Source organism: Aethina tumida, chromosome 1 (genome assembly GCF_024364675.1).
Source record: "Aethina tumida isolate Nest 87 chromosome 1, icAetTumi1.1, whole genome shotgun sequence".
Classification (NCBI taxonomy): Eukaryota; Metazoa; Arthropoda; class Insecta; order Coleoptera; family Nitidulidae; genus Aethina; species Aethina tumida.
In genome coordinates this window covers 60285502-60307923 of record NC_065435.1, presented here as the reverse complement: position 1 = coordinate 60307923, position 22422 = coordinate 60285502, and the positions used below count along the sequence as shown (strand labels likewise).

Genomic DNA, 22422 nt, shown 5'->3' with positions numbered 1-22422 from the left:
TAAAAATAGTTATTCCCATTAATAATATATATTATAATTATTAATATTTTATGATTTAATTAAAAAATCTTCAACAAATGATAAAAATGTAGAACAAATATTTTTGTTTGTCTATTTAAATTTAACACAAATTGCTTCTAAAGTGTACCAAGTTAAGATGTAGCTTATATTAATGAATAATTATTATTTTATATTACTTAATTAAATTATAAAGGCACATAGCAAAAGGTCAAAAGCCACCTTTTGAATAAATTTGAAACTTATATTTGCTACACACAACTTCTCATAGCTGACGCTGTAATCGCATGTGTAGATTTCAGTTCTTGGACACGACATAAACAAGAAACAGCTGTTCATGACAGTTAATGATGACAGTTGGGTTTTGTTGTGCTCTGGTTTATTAGTTAAATTCAAATCCAAACTCTTGAATATGTTTTATTGTTCAAATGAACAATGTGAAGAAAATCTTAAGATGTATTCAATGTAGTGTTTAAATTCTAGATTGTAAATTATAGCAAAAATAATGTCTTTAAATCAGTGGAAATTATTTATACAATTGAAGGATGCCATTTCAAAATTATCAAATGATAAAACAATTCCGGCAAATTTAACAAAGGATTTCATGCAGATTTTACAAAAACTACCACCTTCAATATTCAAACATGACTTAATGAAGTATGTTGATAATTTTACAAATCAAAAATCTGATAGTAATGCAGAAGGATACTTACCAACAGTTATTAAGGGTATAAAGCATAAAATTGGTAAAGCTAAGGAGGATAAAGTAAAAGACGTCCCAAAATGGAAAAAATCAAATATACAGGTGATTACTAAAGAAAAAAAAACAAGTTTTGCCTATATTCATTTATTTCAATTTTTAGTATTCTGCCCCCAGTGAAACACAAAGTATAATATTATCTATACAATCTGCAGAAAGTGATGAGTCACTAGTTCACTGTATTAACATATTAATCAAGCACATCCAAGATTATCCGGAAGCTAAAAGTCGAGCTATAAGGGTTAGTAGAAGTATCATGTTATATTTATTGTTAATATGCAGCTTAACATTTTAATACTAGTTGGGTGCCATACGTCTTTTGTTAAGAACAAGAAGAGCCGCAACCAGCGATGGGGTCCTCAGTAGTGTCAATGAGTGTCTTGCAGTTTTGGGTTATGCGAATCCAGTGCCAAAAAAAGGCATACGAGTATTAGCTATGGATGGTGGTGGTATCAGAGGTCTGCTGGTCTTAGAACTGCTGAAGAAACTTGAAGACGTTACAGGAAAAAGGGTCCATGAATTGTTTGATTATTTTTGTGGAGTCAGTACTGGTGCTATCTTGGCCTACTCAATGGGTAAGACAATGTATTTTAAAATGCTTTGTAATATTAGATATTTGACTGGAAGTTGAAATATCTTAAATTAGATTAATAATCAAAATATATATTTAATTTTTTATAAAAATATTTCACGTTTGTGGATAATTTAAATTAAATGACGAGATGTTTCATAAAAAATCAGTGGTTATGTCGAGTCGAGTTGATTGGCCAGAGGTATGGACTAGTATGTCTAAAATTATTATTTATTAAACATTTTCTTAAGAGAAATAGGACTTAATTTCTTCAACAAACTGAATATTTATTCATTTACAGTCTTTCAAGAGTTACCATCACATTTTCTAGTTACACTTTTGTAACTACAGTTCTGAAAATATATTTTAACAACAAATATTCTTATGTGTATTGTGTTACTTTAATTTAAATTCATAAAATGATTATATAAATGTCTGTTTTATAGCTCTGCATCAGAAACCTTTAGATGTAATATCAGAACGATACGAGTCCATAAGTAGAGAAGTATTTAAGCAGTCCGCTTTGTGGGGTACTGGAAGTTTGGTTCTCACACACTCATACTATGACACCTCAATATGGGAAAGGAAACTTAAGGAACATTTGGGTGATGCTAAATTAATTAGCACTGCAAGAGATCCATTTTGTCCAAAGGTAGTTATTTTAATGCATCTTATTTTGTGTTAAAAATACTTTTTTAGATATGTGCCGTATCAGCAGTGGTGAACCAAACCAGACTATCAGCTTATCTTTTTCGAAACTATTCTTTGCCCTGGCGGTATCAGTCTGAGTATCTCGGAAGCAGTAGCCATGAAGTGTGGCAGGCTGCAAGGGCTTCGTCAGCAGCCCCTACGTATTTTGATGAATTTAAACTTGGCAATTTAATTCATCAGGTATGGTATTTTCATATAAATTTAAATGATGTATATAAAATAGTTGTTCTTCAGGATGGCGGCATTCTAGTCAATAATCCTACTGCTATAGCTCTCCATGAGGTAAAACTCATTTGGCCCGATACTCCCATTCAGTGCGTTGTTTCATTTGGTACTGGTCGAACAGTTCCCACTTCATCAGATATGATAAGTTTGCCGGAAAATGCAATAAACACTTCCTGGGCGGGTAAATTTTACAAAATACTAGACAGTGCTACTGACACAGAAGGTACCTTGTTTTAAATCCATCATCGATATTACTCAATTTTTATTTCATTTCAATTTTAGCCGTTCATACAATGCTAAATGACCTGTTACCGGCAAATGTGTATTACCGTTTTAATCCGTATCTCACTGAAATGGTAAGTATGGTAGAGACCGATGAGAAAAAATTGGAACAACTGAAACGCGATGCTGTAATGTACCTAAGAAGAAATGAGGATAAGATTCACGAAGCTGCTAATGCTTTGGTTGAGGAAAAAACTTACATTCAGAAGTTGAAGGATTATGTAAATCTACAAAGAGATATACATGGGCTGTAATAAAATATGTGGCATAAACAGTATTGTTTTGAAATTTTGTGTTACCTGTTATAGTTATGTTGACGTTCAAATATGTTGTAGATGTTTTTTCCTGTGGTGTTAAAATAATTAGATAAAAATAATTGCAGTTAATATTTACAAATTGTTACAATATGATTGATACATACAAAATTAATTGTAATTGAATAGTACGTAAAATTTAATAACATTGTTTTATTGATAGTGGTATATGTCACATAACCAGAACACTTAAACAACAGGCATCTGTTGTGGATGGAAAGTTATTTATCATATTTCACAAAATACAATAAGGAAATGTCATTTTATTCAGACTTGTATCCCGTAGGTTTGCGACTGTATCAAGTACTCTCGATAGACCGCAGACAGCTTGGAAAATTGTAACTTCTCAGGTTTTATATGTTCTTTTTCACGTGCAAAAAGATATATGGATGTATATGTAATATCAATTGTAAATTATTTCGTTTTTTCATCTGCATATAAAATCATATATTAACACCATAATGAGTATTATTTGACTAACCTTAATATCCTAGCAAAATTCATTTAGTTAACAATATAGTATGTTTTAAAATTACCATTCAACTTATTAAATTATCTAAACAATATAAGTTCATGATTATAAAATTTGAAATTTCAGAAACAAGTAAAACATAAATATATGAGTAACATATATAAGAAAATCTAATATGATATTAATCAAAATCATCCATGTAGTTCCGAAAAAGAAACTGCTAATCATTTAAACTAGTAACATGAACAAAAGAGATGAATCTTCAAAAAATACAATCCACATAAAAGATGTTCTGAAGGTGTCCCTTCATCAGCCAAATAATCAAAAATAAGAGTTAGATTCAGTTCAGCGGTATGTGGCAATATATACACAGTGACAAAGAAATTGTAACTCTAAGAAGGGGGTCTTCAAATTTAATATTGATCTGGTAAAACATAAATGTTATAGCAAGGAGTAAACCATTAAAATTTGGACTCCAACAGGCCTTGGTATTGATTCAAAGAGGTGATCTATTTCCCAAGTTGTCTGTACTTCATGTATGAGAATCTCCTCTTAGAAAAGTCCGTCGGGGCTGGGGTAAATTTCCTAACTATCTACTCATCATATCCCAAACATATCGGGGGATCTGATTCACATGGGTCTTTTCAAAAAAGTTTAAATTAATCATGGCAATATGGGACAGAGCATTATATTGCTGAAAAATTGGATCCCTGGGCCGATTAAGGTAAGGAAGAACATACGGGCCCACTACTTCCTGAAGATAACGTTGCGCTGTCATGTTGTCTGTAATAAAGACTAAAGGTGAGTAATAGCATCCCACACTATAACGCTCTTTGTTTGGCGTACATGTCGCTCAACATCAAACTGTGGTTGACGTGTTTCACCCCGACGTCGTCTGACGTCTCAAGCAGAATTGGGATTCAACAGAGAAGACGACTCGAGGCCATTCCACATTGCAATGTTGTCGTTCTCTAGACCACTGTAGTTGTTGTCTTCGATGTTCGGTGGTCAGAGGTAGCAAAAGATGGGGCCAATAATGTTGCAGACCAAATGATCTTATACGGCGGTAAACCTTTCGGACACACAACATGCCCTTGTTTTCCTAACCACTCATCAGCGAAAGATCTAGTTCGGTTTCTGACGGGCATAAGTCTTAGACGTCGATCTTGAACCACATCTGTGCCTCTACGAGGTCCGGTACCTACTCTTCTCCGATCTTGAGCACTATCAAACCACACTTGATAATATCTCAATAGTAGTTGGATTTATGTTAGTGGCTTAACTGGCGATAAATTTCATGTAATCGCATTTTAGGTATTTTATCATTACTAAACATCGATATTGGATCCAAGCAAACAGTTTAATTTTTTAATATAAAAAAAACGAATAACATAATTTATTTGAATTCTGGTAAAAATAAATTTACGTGAGAAAACATACCAAACATTACCAAATTTTAATCCCTTTCTTCTTGCTAAACATCTATGTTTTACCAATAGAATATTAAATTGCATGTATGCAATAAATTTCATCAATGTCTACAGTCCGACAATGGACGTGAATATACAATACAATTAATGATTTTATTAATTAAGAAAAAAGAATTCTCGCGAAGTCTAAAAGTACTATACAGCCCATAACATAATGGTATGGAGGAAAGAGGGCATCGACATGTCCGGGTGTCTCCAAAATAAATCTAAATTGTCAAACTCATTTTGGCCAGAAGCAGTAACTGCGAAATTTATACTTAATGGGTGGTCGAATACCAAACGGTAGTTTGGTAAAGGTAAAGTTCCAGACGCGTCATTTTTCAAAGTGTTTGCATGTAAGATATTTTATTTAGATAGGAAAGGAGCGCATATTTTTGAGTTATGCGTACAAATCGAAAGTATAGACGTGCTCCCAAAATTAACCTAACTATGGACAAGGGCGAAGATGTTTGGACACAACCCCAATAGCATACTGATTTTGAGTTGAGAAAGAGAATTCCAGGGACACCGACACATATTGGTTACATCATCATCATAAACTTAATATAAAAGATGATGAACTCGCTGAACAGAGAGGTTGTCGCCGGCTCAAGATCACCCGATCTTGTTCAAGTGTAATGTGTATTACATTCTTAAATTCACAGTTGGAGAGATATCTCCATGTATCAGAAATACAATAAAATGAGAAATGCAGCGATAGACTACAGGCGGGACGTCTACGCAAAACCACTCACAAGATAGGCAAAATTATAAAAAGGCTAACCCACAAAGATCCTCACAAAACATCAAGACAAATCACGGATGAAAATTCGGGACAATTTAATCTAGATGTTAGTAGCGAACAGTGAAAAATCTGCTATCAAAGAAAACAAAGTGTCCCGTGTGACATTTGCAAAACCCCTCTTGTCATGAACTCAAGAGAAATGGAACACAGACCTTGAGAACTGAAGTGAGGAAAGTAGATTTAATGTGTTTGGGTCGGATGGTAGAATATTTGTCAGATGGCCAATGGGGCAGCGATACAATTTTAAATATAAAATTCATACAGTTAAACATGATGGCGGAATCATTATGGTTTGTGGATGTTTCTATCGAACCAAAGTTGGACCCTTGATTTTAATGGATCGTTTTCAGGGACATGATGAAAAACACTATGTTTCCATTTGCTGAGGAAGAGATGCCACTTAGTTGTATATTTCAACAAGACAGCGATTTCCAACACATGCCTAAAATTATTAAAGAGTAGTTTCTAATGAAGTGCATCCTAGGTCAAGTCTTCATACATATGATTTATTGATTGTAAGATCTAACTTGGAAGTGCGGTGTAACCGTGTTAGAATGACTTCAGGTTGTCGTCGCGAATTGCGCCACGAGTGATTGGGCGCTCTCCCGCCTTGTTATAATTGAGCGAATGATTCGCAACGATCCGTCGGTTGTCTGTTTTTTCCCGTTCCATCAAAGGACTCCTTTGAAAGGAGGCGAACTAACCAGTGTTCGCAGATAGGGTTATTCATCACACATCGTTCGGAGCAAATTGTAAGCGTACTATCGCATGCATAAGTGGTCTGCCACTTCGTTGACGTCAGGCGGTATATGGTCACATTCTGTATTACCGTGCACTGCCTACTCCACGCCACATCTTAAGATGAGATTCCCAAATGTGTTGCCGATTCAACGTGAATTGTTATTGCGAATAGAAGTCAACAAATATGAATCTAATCTATTATAAAAAACAGTAACGTTCCGAATAGCAATACACACTTACATAGAAATAATTATAAAATTAAGAGAATAAATAATTTTTAAAAAATCCATTGTTGATAAAAATATGTCAAAATAGTGAAAGTGTAAAATAATTTTAAAAATCAGGTAATTCATATAATTTTGTCATTCTATTTATTTTTTTCTCAAATTTCTAAATATTTGTATAATATTACGTACACAATCTCATAAATAAAAAAATAAATAAAAAAGTACAAAATATGTGTGACTGAGAATCTGGAAACGATAGAATGAATAAACATTATTATAACTTGTATGTTATATATGTTTACTCAATAAATAAATTATATCTTAGTCTTATAATTTTTTTTATTTTCATTTACAATATTAAATTTAATTTATTTGTTTCATTATAAAAAAATTAAATAATAGTAATTACAAAATTATATAACATGAAAACCTAATGTATACATTTTTTAATATCTTAAACTCAAGGCTTTTTAAACTGTATGTAAGAACATTTAAAGAATAGTATTTACACGTTACACCTCAGGTAGTGTCATAACTTATACTGATTCAGTTTTTGAACCTCCTTCTTTTCTTGCATCTCTGACGAAAACATGTCCTGTATTGCGGATTCACTAACATTAAAGTCTGCAATGATTGAATGTTGACTTCTTAGCCGATTCAGCGAATCAAATATATAGCTGTATCTTATTCTTCTGTTCTGAGGCTCAAAGGAATACTGAAGAGTGGTCTAAAAGATTTAAAAATTAATGGTCAACTTTAAATAATAACTTAAAGAAATTTAAAACTATAGTTTTGGATTTTTCAGAAATAATTATATGTAGTTTTAATTTTTAAAAATTTCGTACTTACAGGGGACTCATCAATTAGTTTTGAATTGTCAAGTTGGGATAATTCTCCTTTTAATTTCTGCACTCCACAACATTCATAAGGGTTATGCAAATCGATTTTTACATAAATAACGTTAGATTTGGGTAACAGTGAATTTAAATTTTTAATTATTCCTTCTTTAATAATCATTACTCTAAAATAAAAAATATTCGAAAATAATTTTTATAATAATAAAAACATATTACCTATCTGATAACTCTTCCGCTTCTAACATACTTTGTGTAGAAATGAGTACTGACATTTCTTTTTGTTGTTGCATGTTCTTAAGGTTCGTCCAAAATAATTTACGGTTGTGAGGATCCACACCGTTTGTTGGTTCATCAAATATGTTTAAATCTTTGGTACCTATTAGAGCTATTAAATAGCTTAAAATTCTTTTGTAACCACCACTATAAGTTTTACATTTCTTGTCTGCGAATTTGTTTAAGCCTGACGAATTAAAATTTAAATATTATTGGTGGCGGTGCCGTAGGGGAAGAAGAGGATTCGAGAAATATTATTGGGCAAATATGAAATCTGAGTAAATGTAAGACTCACCAAAGCATTCTATGTAGAAGTCCACAGAATTTTTAATGTTTGTTATACCACGAAGTTTCCCTATCACTGTTAAACTTTCTCTGCCTGTGAGGATAGGATTAAGATAGTTGTGTTGCGGACAGTAACCCACAGAAACATTATCATTCTAAGAAAAAGTAACATTATTACAATTATTGGCAATAGGTCATTAGACTTACATTTTCAGAGTTCACATCATCGTTCAATATTTCACCGGAAATTGTTTTGAACATTGTGGATTTTCCAGCTCCATTAAGTCCCAATATGCATAAACATTCGTTTTTGATTTTCTTAATGGATTTTATATTAATTTTGCGAGCAACATTAATAATTGAACTTAAACGACCTTAAAAGTTTATCTTTATGTTAGCACTACGATGATATCGAAAAACCCTCTTAACTTAATTTCAAATCAAATAAAATATGTTGTATTTTTGGGGAACAAAAATTATTAATGATGAAAAACGTTCCTTGACAATTCAAGTATACACAATGTCAATGTCTTGGATCCCCCTCGTAAAATAGAAACAAAAACTATCAATATACGTTTTTATAGAAATGGGCGTATGCAAATTGTAGTTTTTGTCATCGTGCAAAAATGTTCAACAATATTTTCGACTACTTTTAACACAACATTGATTAAAATTTCTCAGTTTGATGTAAATAGCTACCAAAATAATTTGTATTTACTTACTAAAAATGCTTGGATATCAATTTGATTTTGATAAACCAAGGATAACGATCTTACATCAACAGGGTTGGTTAAATCACCGAATTTCAAAAATACTTGCCATAACATCATCTGTGATCAGAATAGTACAATTATTATAAGAAAGTGGAAATGTGTATAGAATATCAGGTGATGGATGTTTAAGAGCAACAAATGCAATGGAGAATCGTTACATAGTAACGTTACTGTTCCATCTGTAAGAACACAGTTTAGAAGAACCTAGGGTAGACTGATTTCTGCACCTACAATCTGACGACGACTTGCTGATGCTAATTTAAGATCCAGGCAGTGGAGAAACGTCCTTTCTTCAGACGAGCCCAAGTTTGATTTGGCGTCTGAGGGTTTGGAGGGAACCACGACTGTTTTTTCCCAGAGAAGTAGTTCCATTTCACGGAAGGACTGAAATGTTTTAGAGTGGTATAATGCTTAGTCAACGGTCACCACTAATACATATACCACATATATTAACAGAGATATCTACCTTCAAAATGTTATCAGACCAATTATTCAACCCATGAGACAATAACTGGGAGAAAATTTTTATGGACAATAAGGCTCGGCCACACCACATAAGAAATGTCTAAAATGCATTAGAAGAAGCAAATGTGCAAAGAATGAATTGGTCAATAAACTCTCCAGATATGAATCCGATCGAGCACGTATCCCACACGTTCAATGGTAGGTTAAGCAATTTTAAGGAGACTGTATCTATTGCCACAATTCGTCAGGAGGTAACTGTAGCAGTTCAAGACGAATGGGCCAACATTTCGTAAGAAGACATCAATAATATAATTCTGTCAAGGGCATGGCGGATTAATTTACTGCTTCAGAACAAAGGAAGGCATACAGAGTATTAGAGTATTTATCTGTTTCTTTAAAGTACATTATTTTGCAAATTTTAATAAACTAATTTTTTGGTTCAAGTATCTTTTTATTTTTCTTTCTACCAGTGTCACACCAAACCGAACAAATAATATGCTAAAAACCTTTGTAATAAAGCAGCAAATTATGTACAATTAATTATAACATCTTATTCTTTTTTATTCCCAAAAATATTAGGGGGTTCAAGAGATTTGACGGTGTGTATACATAATATTTGCGAGAGGACTGAATTGTTATTTTTATATTACTCTTACCGTTTTTTATGTTGATTTGCGTTGCTGGTTTACCCAGGATATCTGCAAAATTATACAAATAAATAATGAAAATGTTTTTTCATTTTGCAACTTACATTTGAAATATGATATTGACCCTACATAAATAATTTTTTTGAATATTTTAAAATTAAAGAATATTACCCATATAAATAGATTTTTTAGAATTATGGTAATATTGGGCGACATATTTTTGTTATAATGTTCTGAACATTCGTCTTTGGAAGAATCTGAAAAAATACAAATTTTTATTTATTTATGTGAAAATTAAGTAGGTACGTACTGCAACAAATATGATCCGGATAACTCAAACATTCCTTAAACGTTTCCTCTTCTGTTCTAACGTTCCAGTTGTATTTATTTATCATATTGTTAAAGAACTTTTGTGTTCCATTGTGTATGTATGGATCAAACCAAGTTAATAAAGGCAAATAATTTTTGTAAATATCTATCCCTCCGCAAATTACATCCAAATAGTTAAATATAATTGGAACAAATCCCAAAAATAAGACAAATGCGAAGTAAATACTCATAACTACACTAAGTGTTTTGTGATAAAAATTACATAATATATAATTAACAGAAAAACTGGCGATTCCAGTTAAGTAAAAGTAGAGTCCAAAATAGTCTAAAAATAGATAATTAAATTATTTTATAGTATGTATGTTGTATATAGAGTGTGTCCCACTTAAAAGCAGGGCACCCACATAAAATTTGAGTATTACAAGTAATTATAGCTGCTTTATAATTGAAAAAAAGTTTGTTAAAATATACTAACTGTAAAAAAAACGCAACACCTAGAATGCATTTAGTTATTTTAGGTTTTGTTTAGTAATTTATACTAAATGTTTAACATGTCTAAAGTATGAAGAAGAAATAATTTTAGTCAATTAAGCGAGTCTAATAGAGATAGAACAGGTCTTGATGAAGTAGAAATTTCGTTTCGAGAAATAGCGCAGCGTTTGAACAGAAATGTGAGTATGTTGGTAGTCATGGTGAAGAGTGAAGAGAGCAGAACAGCTAGATCAAAAGGTTCCGGAAAACCCATAACTACCACGGAGCCACAAGACCGTCATCTTACACAATTTATGCTTTAAGATTTTTGTTTAATTAATCAATTATTATTATGTAATAGGTTAATATTTTTTTAAAAATAATTTGGAATAAATCTATTATATCTGGGTGTTGCCTTTTTTTGCTTTGCAGTATAGACCGAAAAATACAAAGTTTATGGGAGTGTCCCGCTTTTGAATGGTCATACTATATTAAATCTTACCGATATCTATAGAAGTCAATTCAAGGTGATAAAACATAATCTTCTGCACAATTATAATGATAATTGTTTCAACTGTATACACAAGGAAATCCATAATCAATGTAACTATCCAATATTCCCACAAACGAACACCACACAAATTAAGTATGAGCAAAAATTTGGAGTGGAGTTCAATAAAAGGTACCAACATAAATTTTGTCGTCAAAATAATATTACCTAAAATAAGGATATGCATGCAAATATTCTTAGCACTATTGTTAGGAGTTTAATATACCGATGAAAAATGCTAAAGTCCAATAAAATAAAAAGTCTTCTTCATCAATAACTTTTGTCTCTTTTCCAAAATTTTCTCGGTTAAATGGTTCATTTGTTAACGTAATTGTGCCATTAAAGAATTTCATTGCATATGCGTTCATTATAGTATTTAACACAATCGGAGCACTATGATATGCGTTTGTGTGGTGTAGAATAGTGAAACCTTCAGATTCGTCTACCTTAGCTCCAAGAACTGGGGACCGCACATATGTATCTCTGGCATCTTGATGTCGATCTAGGATTTCTGAAAAATATCTACATTTAGTATGAACTTTGATTTTGGTAATTTCTAACCTGAATCTAAATTTTCTGTATTCAAATGATGAATACGTTCGTGATTCTCAAATAAGTTTTCATGTCCAGAATAGTATATATTTATATTTTTATAGGTGTCAAAGGATAATCGTATTGGTGGTCTGTAAAAGTTCGTCGGTGTTTTGAATACTATGGCAGTAACTATCCCAAGTAAAATAATCACCACAACGATCTGAAATGTTTTTTTATTATTTTAAAATTAACTAATATTAATGTGATACATACAGACGTAAGAGAAAATTTCCAGATGCTTTTAACAGTTTTTACTCGGTATTCAAATAAGATACGTATACGTTTCGCTAATGATACTTCTTCAAATACTTCATTTGGTATTTTAGTTTCAGTATTAACCTGTATTTTACAGCTGCTATCATTTAATGACCTAAATAAATCAATCTTGAGTATTTAAGCAACACGAATTAATGTAAGAAGTAAACGTACTTTAAAAATACATCTTGCAGTGTATTTGTAGTCAGTGAAAAGTCAAGCATGCCCGTTGACGGCAAATTCATCTCAATAAATTTTAAAAATGAAACCAGATAGTTTTTGTCGGGCGAATCCAAAGAAAACTCCAAATTATCTTTTTTTGAACCAACGTATTCTCCTTCTAGCTTATGATCTTTCATATATTGTACAATATTCATGATGAACTTTTCTTTGGAACAATTTGCATCGACTTCGAAAAATAATCGGTATCCTAATTCTAAAATTTAATATATCATAAATAAATAACACAATAACAACACAGGGACATAACAAGTCCCCCAGTGCGGAAATAACGGAAATAACTGTTTTCTCTTGTGTAAATATTGTCCTATAATATAAATAAATATAAATATATATTTTTTGTAGGAAAATTGATTTTTTTGGTGATAAATGACGCATTAACTATTTATGCAAAATAGCATTGAATAGATAATAAATATATGTTTTAAATGAGGTATCACACTTTCTATTAAAAAAAGTAGGCAATTTGTTTTTCAATAGTTATCAGGGGACTTTTTACTTAATAATAAAATAGTAGTGTAATATAACACATAATACATACTGTATCTTTTTTTTAAATTGTTGGGTGTATCATAGTGTAAGATTTGTCCTTTATTCATAATTAGTACCATATCAGCCAACGCATCAGCCTCATCCATATAATGAGTTGATATTAATATCGTTTTAGTTTTTCTTTCTTCCTTTAGTATATTCCATATTTCTTGACACGACTGTGCATCAATACCGGCTGTTGGTTCATCCAATATTAAAATCTAAACATATTTTTCAATAAGAATACAGATATAACTGCAAGTATTGGGTTGGTCGCACATGTGATATGTCTTCGAACGAATTCTAATTAGTACTAGTATTAGTATCGGACAAAATTAGAGTGACTTTATTTTTGTTGAAATACTAGAAAATATAAACTTACGAGACTGATAGTTGGTTTATTAAATAATAAATTATGTTATTTACTTACGAAATATGTCACGACATGTGTGACATAAAAAAATATTAAATCCAGAAAATTAATTATTTTTATCGCGACAAAATTAGAACAACTCTTCATAAAAGACGATATTAAATTGAGAATTATTTGTTCGTTTATATTGTTCCAAACATTTTTGCTTAATTTGCTCTAATTTTCTTATCCATAATCTCCCATAAGTGTTCTATTAAATTAAGATCGGTAGATGGAGCAGGCCACTTTAAGATTTTGATTTTTTGTTGAACAAACCATTCTTTAATAAGCTTGGCAGTGTGTTTGTGATCATTGTCATGCTGAAATATAAATTTTGACGGTATATCCCATCCATAATAGGGGACTGCACCTCCATGTTTAATAATTATTGTGCCATCACTTCCGAAAATATTAAACTTTGATTCGTCCGAAAATAGTACTTTTTACCAATCTCTTGCTGTCCAGTTCCGATACCTATGAGCGAAAAGAAGTCGTGCTCCTCGATTCTTTTGTTTTTTTCTGTTGGACGTCTTCCTGGTAGCCCTGGTTTCACTAACGGACGCTGAATGGTCCTCGAACTAATTGATTTATCTCCTAAATTTCTTAAAATTTGAGTTTGTGACATCCTTGGATTATTTCTAATAAGCATTTTTATGTCACGATCTAACCAGAGCATTGGATCGTGGCAGCTTTTTCTGTTTCGCCCACCTCGTTTTCGATTCTCCACACTTCCATTAACTCGAAACATTTTAATAATTTTAGTTACCACTTGTTTTGGTACAAGAAACTGTTCGCTTATAACTTTTTGCGATATTCCTGAATTACGGTCCACAATAATTTTTTAAATCCGCCGAAAAATGTTCTTAATGTAAACACAATATTCATGATTGATAGATAAAAACGACTGAAATATACTCGAGTCGCTTTAATTTTGTGGCGTAAATTTTTTTGGTTTATATTTGAATAAAAACTGTTTCTCTCCTATTTAAACGTGGAAAATGTGTGAGACATAAATGAACTAAGAGAAATAAAGTAACGGGTATACATAATTGTCTTATAGTTTTCAAATATTTTACTTAATATTTAAGATAGTCGGTCTAATTTTGTCCCACACTGTACATGGGATACGAATACATACATATACGGCAATTAAAATCGTACATATAGGTACGAATATTCTTATGTAAATGAATGGCCAATTTATACACTCAATCGTATAACCGAAATAGTACATTTATGTAGACTGAAACTCGAAAACGTGCTTAATGTGCGACACCCTTAGCAGTTTTTTATTCTTACGTATTTATTAACTTTTAAATTATTTTATTCTAAATTTAATTTACCTCTGGGTTGGTTATTAAGGCTATGGCCAAACAAAGCTTTCGTTTCATTCCACCTGATAATTTAGATGGAAAAATATTTATTTTTTCCAATAATGCTAGTCTTTGTAACAGTTCCGTCGTTTGTTCTTCTAATGCGTCTTCTGGGATGCTTTTCAGCTGTAAAATATCATTTACATGTATTATGTCAATTTATATTTCGTACTAATATTATACTTACACGTCCAAAATAAGTTAAATGTTCTTTTACAGTTAGATTGTAATCTAAAATATCGTGTTGAGGACATAGTGCAATTTTTCTATATTGCTTTTCTTCTCTATTAATTCCATTAAAATAAATTGTTCCATACGTTGGTTGTACGATGCCATTTATCATATTCATTAACGTGGTTTTGCCAGCTCCATTGTGGCCTAACAAAACTGTAATTCGATTCTTTTTAAAATCACACGTTACGTTGTTTACGACATAATCTTCTCCATATATTTTGGATAAACCCTCTACATTAAGTATGTAATCTTTATTATGCAGAAGTGAATTCTAAAATTTAATGCACAAATTATGACACAAAGTCTTAACAATAAATTCAATAATTTCAATAAAATATTCTTAATTCATATTGTCAATTTATGGGATAATTAAGAGGTATTTAAAATAATAATTTGAGTTCTATTAAATTGTAATCTATCTCGCACAAATGATTATAATTCAGAACTGTTCTAGAACAGTTAAGAGTTTATACAGTAAAATTGTCATTTTCAATCAAGGCCTTTTAAAACTGAGGAGAAGGCGCTACAGCATACTAGATTATGTCTTTTTTATTTTATTGACTTGTTCGTATGTTATAAGCAAAGAAAATACCAATGCTCCTTGTGTCAAGGTATTTTGAAATTAATTTTGTAGTTGTTTTGTAAAACAATTTAAAAAATATGTGGTTCCTCTCACTATTAACAAATAGTAAATTAGATATTCTTTATATAAATTTGCGTAATTGTTTGAATTTATCTTTAGGATTGTTAGAACTAGTTTCCTAAATTTAGAATAAATTTTGTAACTTACAAGAATAATATTGGAATACATATGATTCAGGTAACTTACCTTTGTTGTAGCTTTTGGAAGACACAATACCTAAAAATGCAAATTTTGTTAAAGAAAGGTTAAGAAAATGATTATTGCAACGTCTAAGCTTTTGATTATGTTCGATTGTGCAAATAGTCTACATACAAGTATGTCTAATATTTTCTGAGAATATACAGTTGGAACTTTTAAGATTGACATGCCCCTTATTCGGACTAGGAATTATACTGTTTTTGAAAACTAATGCGTTTCCATCTGGTATTCTCAGACAAATGATATTTCATTAGAAAAAATAAATTCGTATAAAGAATGTTTTTTAATTTTACTATGGAAATGTTGGATTAATCCATTATTAAAAATAATAAATTTTACCTGTAATCTTATTCTTCTAGAGTGCCATGTAGTATACAGTATAGAACAGAAAATTGAAATATATATGTTTATTACAGCTGCTAATAAAATATATCCCAACGTCAGTCTATTAGAACTGCCTGTAGGGTTTTCAAAAATATTATCCCATCTGACATTAATTTCTGAAACATACGAAAATAATATGTTATTTGATGTAGTCACATATATGTTACATTAATTAGTTTATATTAATTTAAAAGAAGTATTGATCTACTATACCTTGCATTTCCCAGTTGAAAATAATATTGTAACCATAATGGACTGTCAAACTTGGAAATATTGCACATAATAAGTGTATTAAAAAAGAGTTTATATTTTTGTCAATTATCTTGATTATTACTGTTAATATTATATGAAAACCATTAAGTAATAGTACCCATAATATATAATTTCCTTGAAAATGAGATATAATTATACTGTATAAGATATCAGATACGAAGTGCAGAAATAAAAATATAGCTATTAAATATATAGGTGTATATATAAACGGTGTATTGCCAAATAGCAAATATATAACAATCAACACTACAGTAATAGTGATATTAAATGCTCCGATTAAGAACCAACATATCGAATATAAACTGTCGGAGAACCCAGACAGCTTTTCGAGGGCCTGTAAAGTATTCATAAAATAAGAATACAAATATCATTTATTCTAAAGTAACTTACACGCAATTTTTTATCTCGGTTAATTTGTAGAATAAATAAAAACGTTGCGACACACGAAACAAACAAAGTAGTGTATTCCAAAAATGTGGCTCTAATATTATTTTTTTTTATGGCATGTTTTAAATGAGGTATCTCTTTAATATATACTTGATTATGCAATAACTCTTCGGACTGTGTTTTGTATTGTATGTAAGAAAGTTCGATGGCATACTGTAGATGCATTAGTCCCATAGAATTGTATACAGAATATTGAGATTCTTCATCTGCAAATAACTACTGTTGAAAAGACAATTGTTATTTAAACAATTTACTGCTCACCTGGAAAAACGTCGATTCCAAACAGTTGATCGGTGTTCCAAATAAAGCCATCTCGGTAATGTTGAATTGTATAGTCCAAGTCTTGGTCGTACTTATTGAATATTATGGCTACAACAGAGTCGTAAGTGGATATGGAGAAGCTTCTTTGCAATTCTGTTTTATTGGGAAATATATGAATATCTAAAAAATTGTATTAGTTTTGGTTTAATAACTTTTTTAAGTCAAACGCTTACTGCTCGAAGGCATGCCTAAATGTTCCAGGATCATATCAACTAAATAATCGGTTACATTGTTAGAGGGTGTATAGAATAATTGTGTGCTGTAAGTTTCTATAGATATTATGGTGTCTGCATCAAAAATTTTTTGTTCTACAACTATTTTGTCGCAAAAATTACGTTGGTAACACGGATTAACGAAATGGTTGGATAAGCAAAATATTGCAGCAGGAGTTATCACTATAAAAATGGAGAACAATAGTTTACGCCGTACTATCCGGCATTGTTTCCAAAAAAAATTAACCAACATCCTAAAAAAAAAATAATGTGTGATAAGTAAGTAAATAATACATGGCTTTTAAAAAATGTGTAAACGTTTTAGTTTTTTATTATTTGAAGTTGGTATATTTTAAATAATAAAAAAAATTTTATAAAATAGTACAACAGATACAAATAAAAATTTGAACATAATATGGGGTATTTACACCTCTACTAGAATGACAAGCCCAAACTTTGCACATGCTCAAAATCTGAGTTCAAATTTCATTTTGGTCAAAATTCTCCTAAATTTCGAATAGAAGACGCCTAACATCCTCTACGTCTCCCAAGAATGTTTTATTCTATAGAACAAATATTGAATGTTTTATTCTATACTTGTTCATTTATCGATGTAGCTTCAATCGATCAAATTTAACTTGTAGGCATAGCAAACCATTATAACTTGCAATCAGTTTCTTAGGTGAGTTAAAATTTATTTACTAATTGTTTATGCATTATATTTTTGAGGAATTAATTAATTGCACAAATGTTCACTTGGTTCACTCTCACGTACATATCTAAAAATTTGGGAACTATCAGTTGAGTTCTTGTAGCACGTTGTTACGTTCGCCATGATCGTCAGATATGAATTATTAATTTCCTCAATTATTTGTTTATGGCGGGCTTCAATCATATACTGTAAGAGGTCGTAATGTATCGTGCCTTTAAATATTGTAGAATTTTTTAGGTGATCATTTAAATTTATGTGTCGTTCTCAATATGTCCCCGAACAGCCAACAGAACAAAAATTCTACAAAATTTAAAGTAATTTAAATTTAATCGGTTCTGTTGGTAAAGTCTGTTCTTTTAGGTAAATTAGATAGGCTGGATTTTGGTCCATGCTTACTGAAATTGATTGCCTTCTATTTAACTAATCGTAGAATGTATGTCTCATTTAATAGATTCAAATCTTTTTCGTATTTTCTATTCTCCGGCATTTCTCAGGGAGCAAGATTGTGTCCTTTATTTTCTTTCCTAATTGACTAATGTGTCTTCTATTCACCGACGACTTATATGACAAAATATTTCAATCTAAAGGAGTAGTAAATCATTGTATGTATTTTCAGACCTCTCTGGACACGGTTTTCTCGTTAGTGGTCTGTGAACTGTCTTCTTCTTAATATTAATAAATGCATTCATAAAGATTCCAATAGTTTTTCAATATTGCGTTGATCGTACTCCGTTGTCACGATGTACCAAGGTATTCCTTTTGATAAATGGTTAACATTAACAGACTTTAGGATTAATTTTGTAAAGTTGTAATTTGTTTATCACCATTCGTTGTTTAAAATATTCTACATTTTGCGCTGGTTGGATCCAAACTAGAATGCGGAAGAATTTCCGGTATTGTTGATTGTGTTGATTTACTCTCTACTATTACTATTAGTTTACTGATTAGTTCAATTAAATTTTCATATTCCCAATATTATTATGACATGAGTCGACATGAATTGTTGCCAGGTTAAAGACGTTATTGCTACCTTTGTGGTCCTCAGTTCACAACTTTTTTATTTTGCAGTTTATAAAGGTAGTTGTCCAATAAATGAATTTTGTTGGATAAAAATAAATATTTATTATTTATTTTATTATAAAACTTAAATCCTCATATCAATTTATTTTTGCACCACTTGCACTAGATTATTCAATAATAATATCATGGTTTCTCCACCATGTCCTTTCAATTTAATCTTTTCTTCATATGACTATTCAAAATAATTCTTTACATTAATTAAGTTAAACACTACACGAAAACAGAATCACATGTACGCATCCATGGGCCGTAAACTAAAAACTCAAGTATAAATTCGGTATTGTCCAATTCCATATTTGTGTTGGACTAGATATAAAAAATTAATTAACTAGGATTTCTGTTGTTTGTCGGTTTGGTACTATCGGATGCACATTTGTGATGTGATTGCTGTGAAGGTTCGCATTGAATTGACAACACATTTGGGAATCTTACGATGTGGTGGGGAGCAGTGTGGCCATTTCGGAAACCGACTTTCTGGGGTATAATACCATTTTGGAGTACACAGCTACAGCGATTTTGTCACATCTAGACACACTACGCGACAATGATGACTTTTTGGCAAAATTATATAAAATTATAATTAAATTGTGTATAATCATTTTTGTTTACGATTTCGTCATGAAAGTAAATCAATTTTTGTTAACGCATAATTGATAAATATAAATTAACGAACGTTTAATGGATATTATTTTCTTAAAACAAAATTTTATTAAGAATAATTCAAAACAATTCTTTCAGACTTTAAAACTAAGTCTGATTAATAGAAAAACGACGGTTAATTTCGCGAATTATATATTATTTACTAATTTCAAATTATATATGAACCGCAATGTTGAAGATGGGTCCATATCATTCGCTTAAGTCTCGACTTTTGACGAATAAATGCGAAGGCATCCGAAAGCCGGCGGCTGTCGACCAAAGACTGCTGCTGTGTTCAGTATAGCAAACCGTAGAATATACAAATCTTGGTAATTCTGGTGGAAATGCGTAGATATTTTGTAATATGCAAATCAGATATAAATCTTTTTTGGACTAAAATTAAGTATTGTTTATGTCAACATAGGAAGAATTTTCGTTTATAAATTACACGACACGGTTTATGAAGTTATTTTAATATTAACTGCACCAGACTAAAAATTTGTTTAATAATTTTAATAAAGAAATATTGAACTTCAATACTTTTGAAACATTATGTATAAAGTGTGAAATTTTATAAATAAATTTTAAAACAAATATGATATTACGTACAATAATTTTATTTATTATTGTAAGTAATATCTCGTGAATTTTTCTCTGTTATTTTGTTTATGTGTTATATATATCCATATATTTTCAAGTTCAAATCTTTAAAAACTGTAATATTTATTTCATTTCTATAACGGAAAATCGGAGCAGTTTAACCTTTTTAAATATAGACAGACACACAAAAGTAATTCTTTATTTTATGAATTTTATCATTAAAGCTTAGTAATATATAAAATTATTTTGAATATTTTATTATCATGAAAAAACTATGTCAATTAATAAATATTAACACATCATAGAATGTAACGTAATTGTAATCAATATAATTTTAAACTTAAAAAGCAGCGTCTCCCTGTGTTAAATTCCCTATACAAACGCCGTCGATGACTTGGAACAATTCTCAAAAACTTCGCAATCAATCTATTTCACATTTTGGGTGTGTATTAATAAATGTTTGATCTTTGACATGACATAGTTTTGAAGTCGTAATATTCTTTAATAACAAAGATATTAATGGTCAAACTTAGGTCATTTTCTACCATGTTTGTATAGCAAATTCTAACCTAACCTAACCTAACCTAATCTAACCTCTCCTAACCTAATCTAACTTAACCTAACTTAAATGTGATTAAAATTAACAAAATATATTGTTGAAAAATCTAAGTTGAATATGTATTTTAGCACCGGTTTTCCTCCATCTATCTTCGTACAGTGACAAAAGACATTTAATTGGAGGGAATTAAAATTAATTATACATATTGTTGAAATTTGGCACGGGATTAAGTTTAAAGCTAAATTTGTGTATAATTACGAAGCAAGATCTGTATCAATAAGGTAATTAATTATATAAAAAAATTTGGTAAAATGTCTGATTTTAATAAGTATTCCAGCTCCGTATAATAGAGATAATATGTATATTTAAATATATAATATTATATAATAATATATTTTATTTTACAAAGCTGTGATTGTTGTGCAGATGACAATAAATATTTCAGATTATTATTATTGGTAATTGTATCCCAATATAAGATAAAATGATTTAAAAAAGAACTATTCAATGTTAAATTATCTTTATATTTCAAATTATCCACCAAGGTGATATTACGTGAACTTAGTCTACTAGTTTTAGATCTATTTTCTTATTATTTATTTAGTTTATTAAATTAAATTACTAATAATAGGATTGATTAACAGTCAGTTGTTAATTACTATATTAATTGTTGTTGCTTACAAATTTTAAGTAATATTATTACATTAATACAAATGGCTTTTTACTTTTAATCCCACCCAAACATGTTTTAATTTACATACATTCTTCATTAACATGTTCCTTATATATAACTGTACATCAAGCAAATAATAATCATTAATGTACTACAAATAAGTTTCCAATTGTTTTGACTTTATAAATGTTAACGTTATATTAAGATTTAAACCCTGTGATAAATTATCATTTAGAAATCAATCACAGATTAATAACCCAATTCATACAACTGTTACATTATTCATTGACAACTATTGTCAAACAGATGATTATTCAAAGTAGTGCTTACAATCCCTTAAATATATACCGTCGAAATTAATTTCTATTTATATTTGATTATTAAAAAATCCACATGTTTAATAAACCCTAAATAACGAGCCGTCCTACGTTACGCGTGAAAATTTTGAGTGGGAACACGAGAACTTCGGGCGCGTACGGGTACCCTTCGCATTTAATCGGATGATACTTTATTGCAATGATATGACTCCGTTACTGGAGTTATGGACCCGATTCAAAAACCGAATCTTGCCGAGTCCAAAGGCACCGAACTTGTCTAACGAAAATATAAAGTTTGCAGAAAGTCCGTTTCCGAAATGGCCACACTGGTGGGGACTCCCCACCACTGGGGAGTCGGCAGTGCACGGTAATACAGAATGTGACCGTATACGGCCTGACGTCAGTAAAGTGGCAGACCACTTATGCATCCGATAATACACTCTTGGATAAAAGTTCTAGAAATTTTATTTACTAAATAA

General features: G+C 30.6%; 2 protein-coding genes across 2 annotated transcripts; one reads left to right on the top strand and one right to left on the bottom strand.

Moving 5' to 3' along the window:
• Window positions 1-375: 375 nt before the first annotated feature.
• On the top strand, window positions 376-3343 carry LOC109597438 (calcium-independent phospholipase A2-gamma). The gene is made up of 7 exons (XM_020013122.2): window positions 376-823; window positions 882-1019; window positions 1080-1353; window positions 1796-2001; window positions 2049-2240; window positions 2295-2508; window positions 2568-3343. Exons 1-7 carry the CDS (start codon window positions 524-526, stop codon window positions 2819-2821), a joined length of 1578 nt encoding a protein of 525 aa, XP_019868681.2. The 5' UTR covers window positions 376-523; the 3' UTR covers window positions 2822-3343.
• Window positions 3344-7031: 3688 nt separating this feature from the next.
• On the bottom strand, window positions 7032-17611 carry LOC109597474 (ATP-binding cassette sub-family A member 17). Its single transcript, XM_020013168.2, has 22 exons — window positions 17325-17611; window positions 17092-17271; window positions 16774-17036; window positions 16324-16717; window positions 16066-16226; window positions 15715-15744; window positions 14839-15156; window positions 14622-14777; window positions 12877-13087; window positions 12270-12531; window positions 12054-12210; window positions 11808-12000; window positions 11473-11757; window positions 11199-11414; window positions 10206-10550; window positions 10000-10152; window positions 9905-9946; window positions 8218-8384; window positions 8021-8165; window positions 7669-7912; window positions 7445-7616; window positions 7032-7322 (listed from the first exon to the last, which is right to left on the bottom strand). Exons 1-22 carry the CDS (start codon window positions 17356-17358, stop codon window positions 7125-7127), a joined length of 4326 nt encoding a protein of 1441 aa, XP_019868727.2. The 5' UTR covers window positions 17359-17611; the 3' UTR covers window positions 7032-7124.
• Window positions 17612-22422: the final 4811 nt, after the last annotated feature.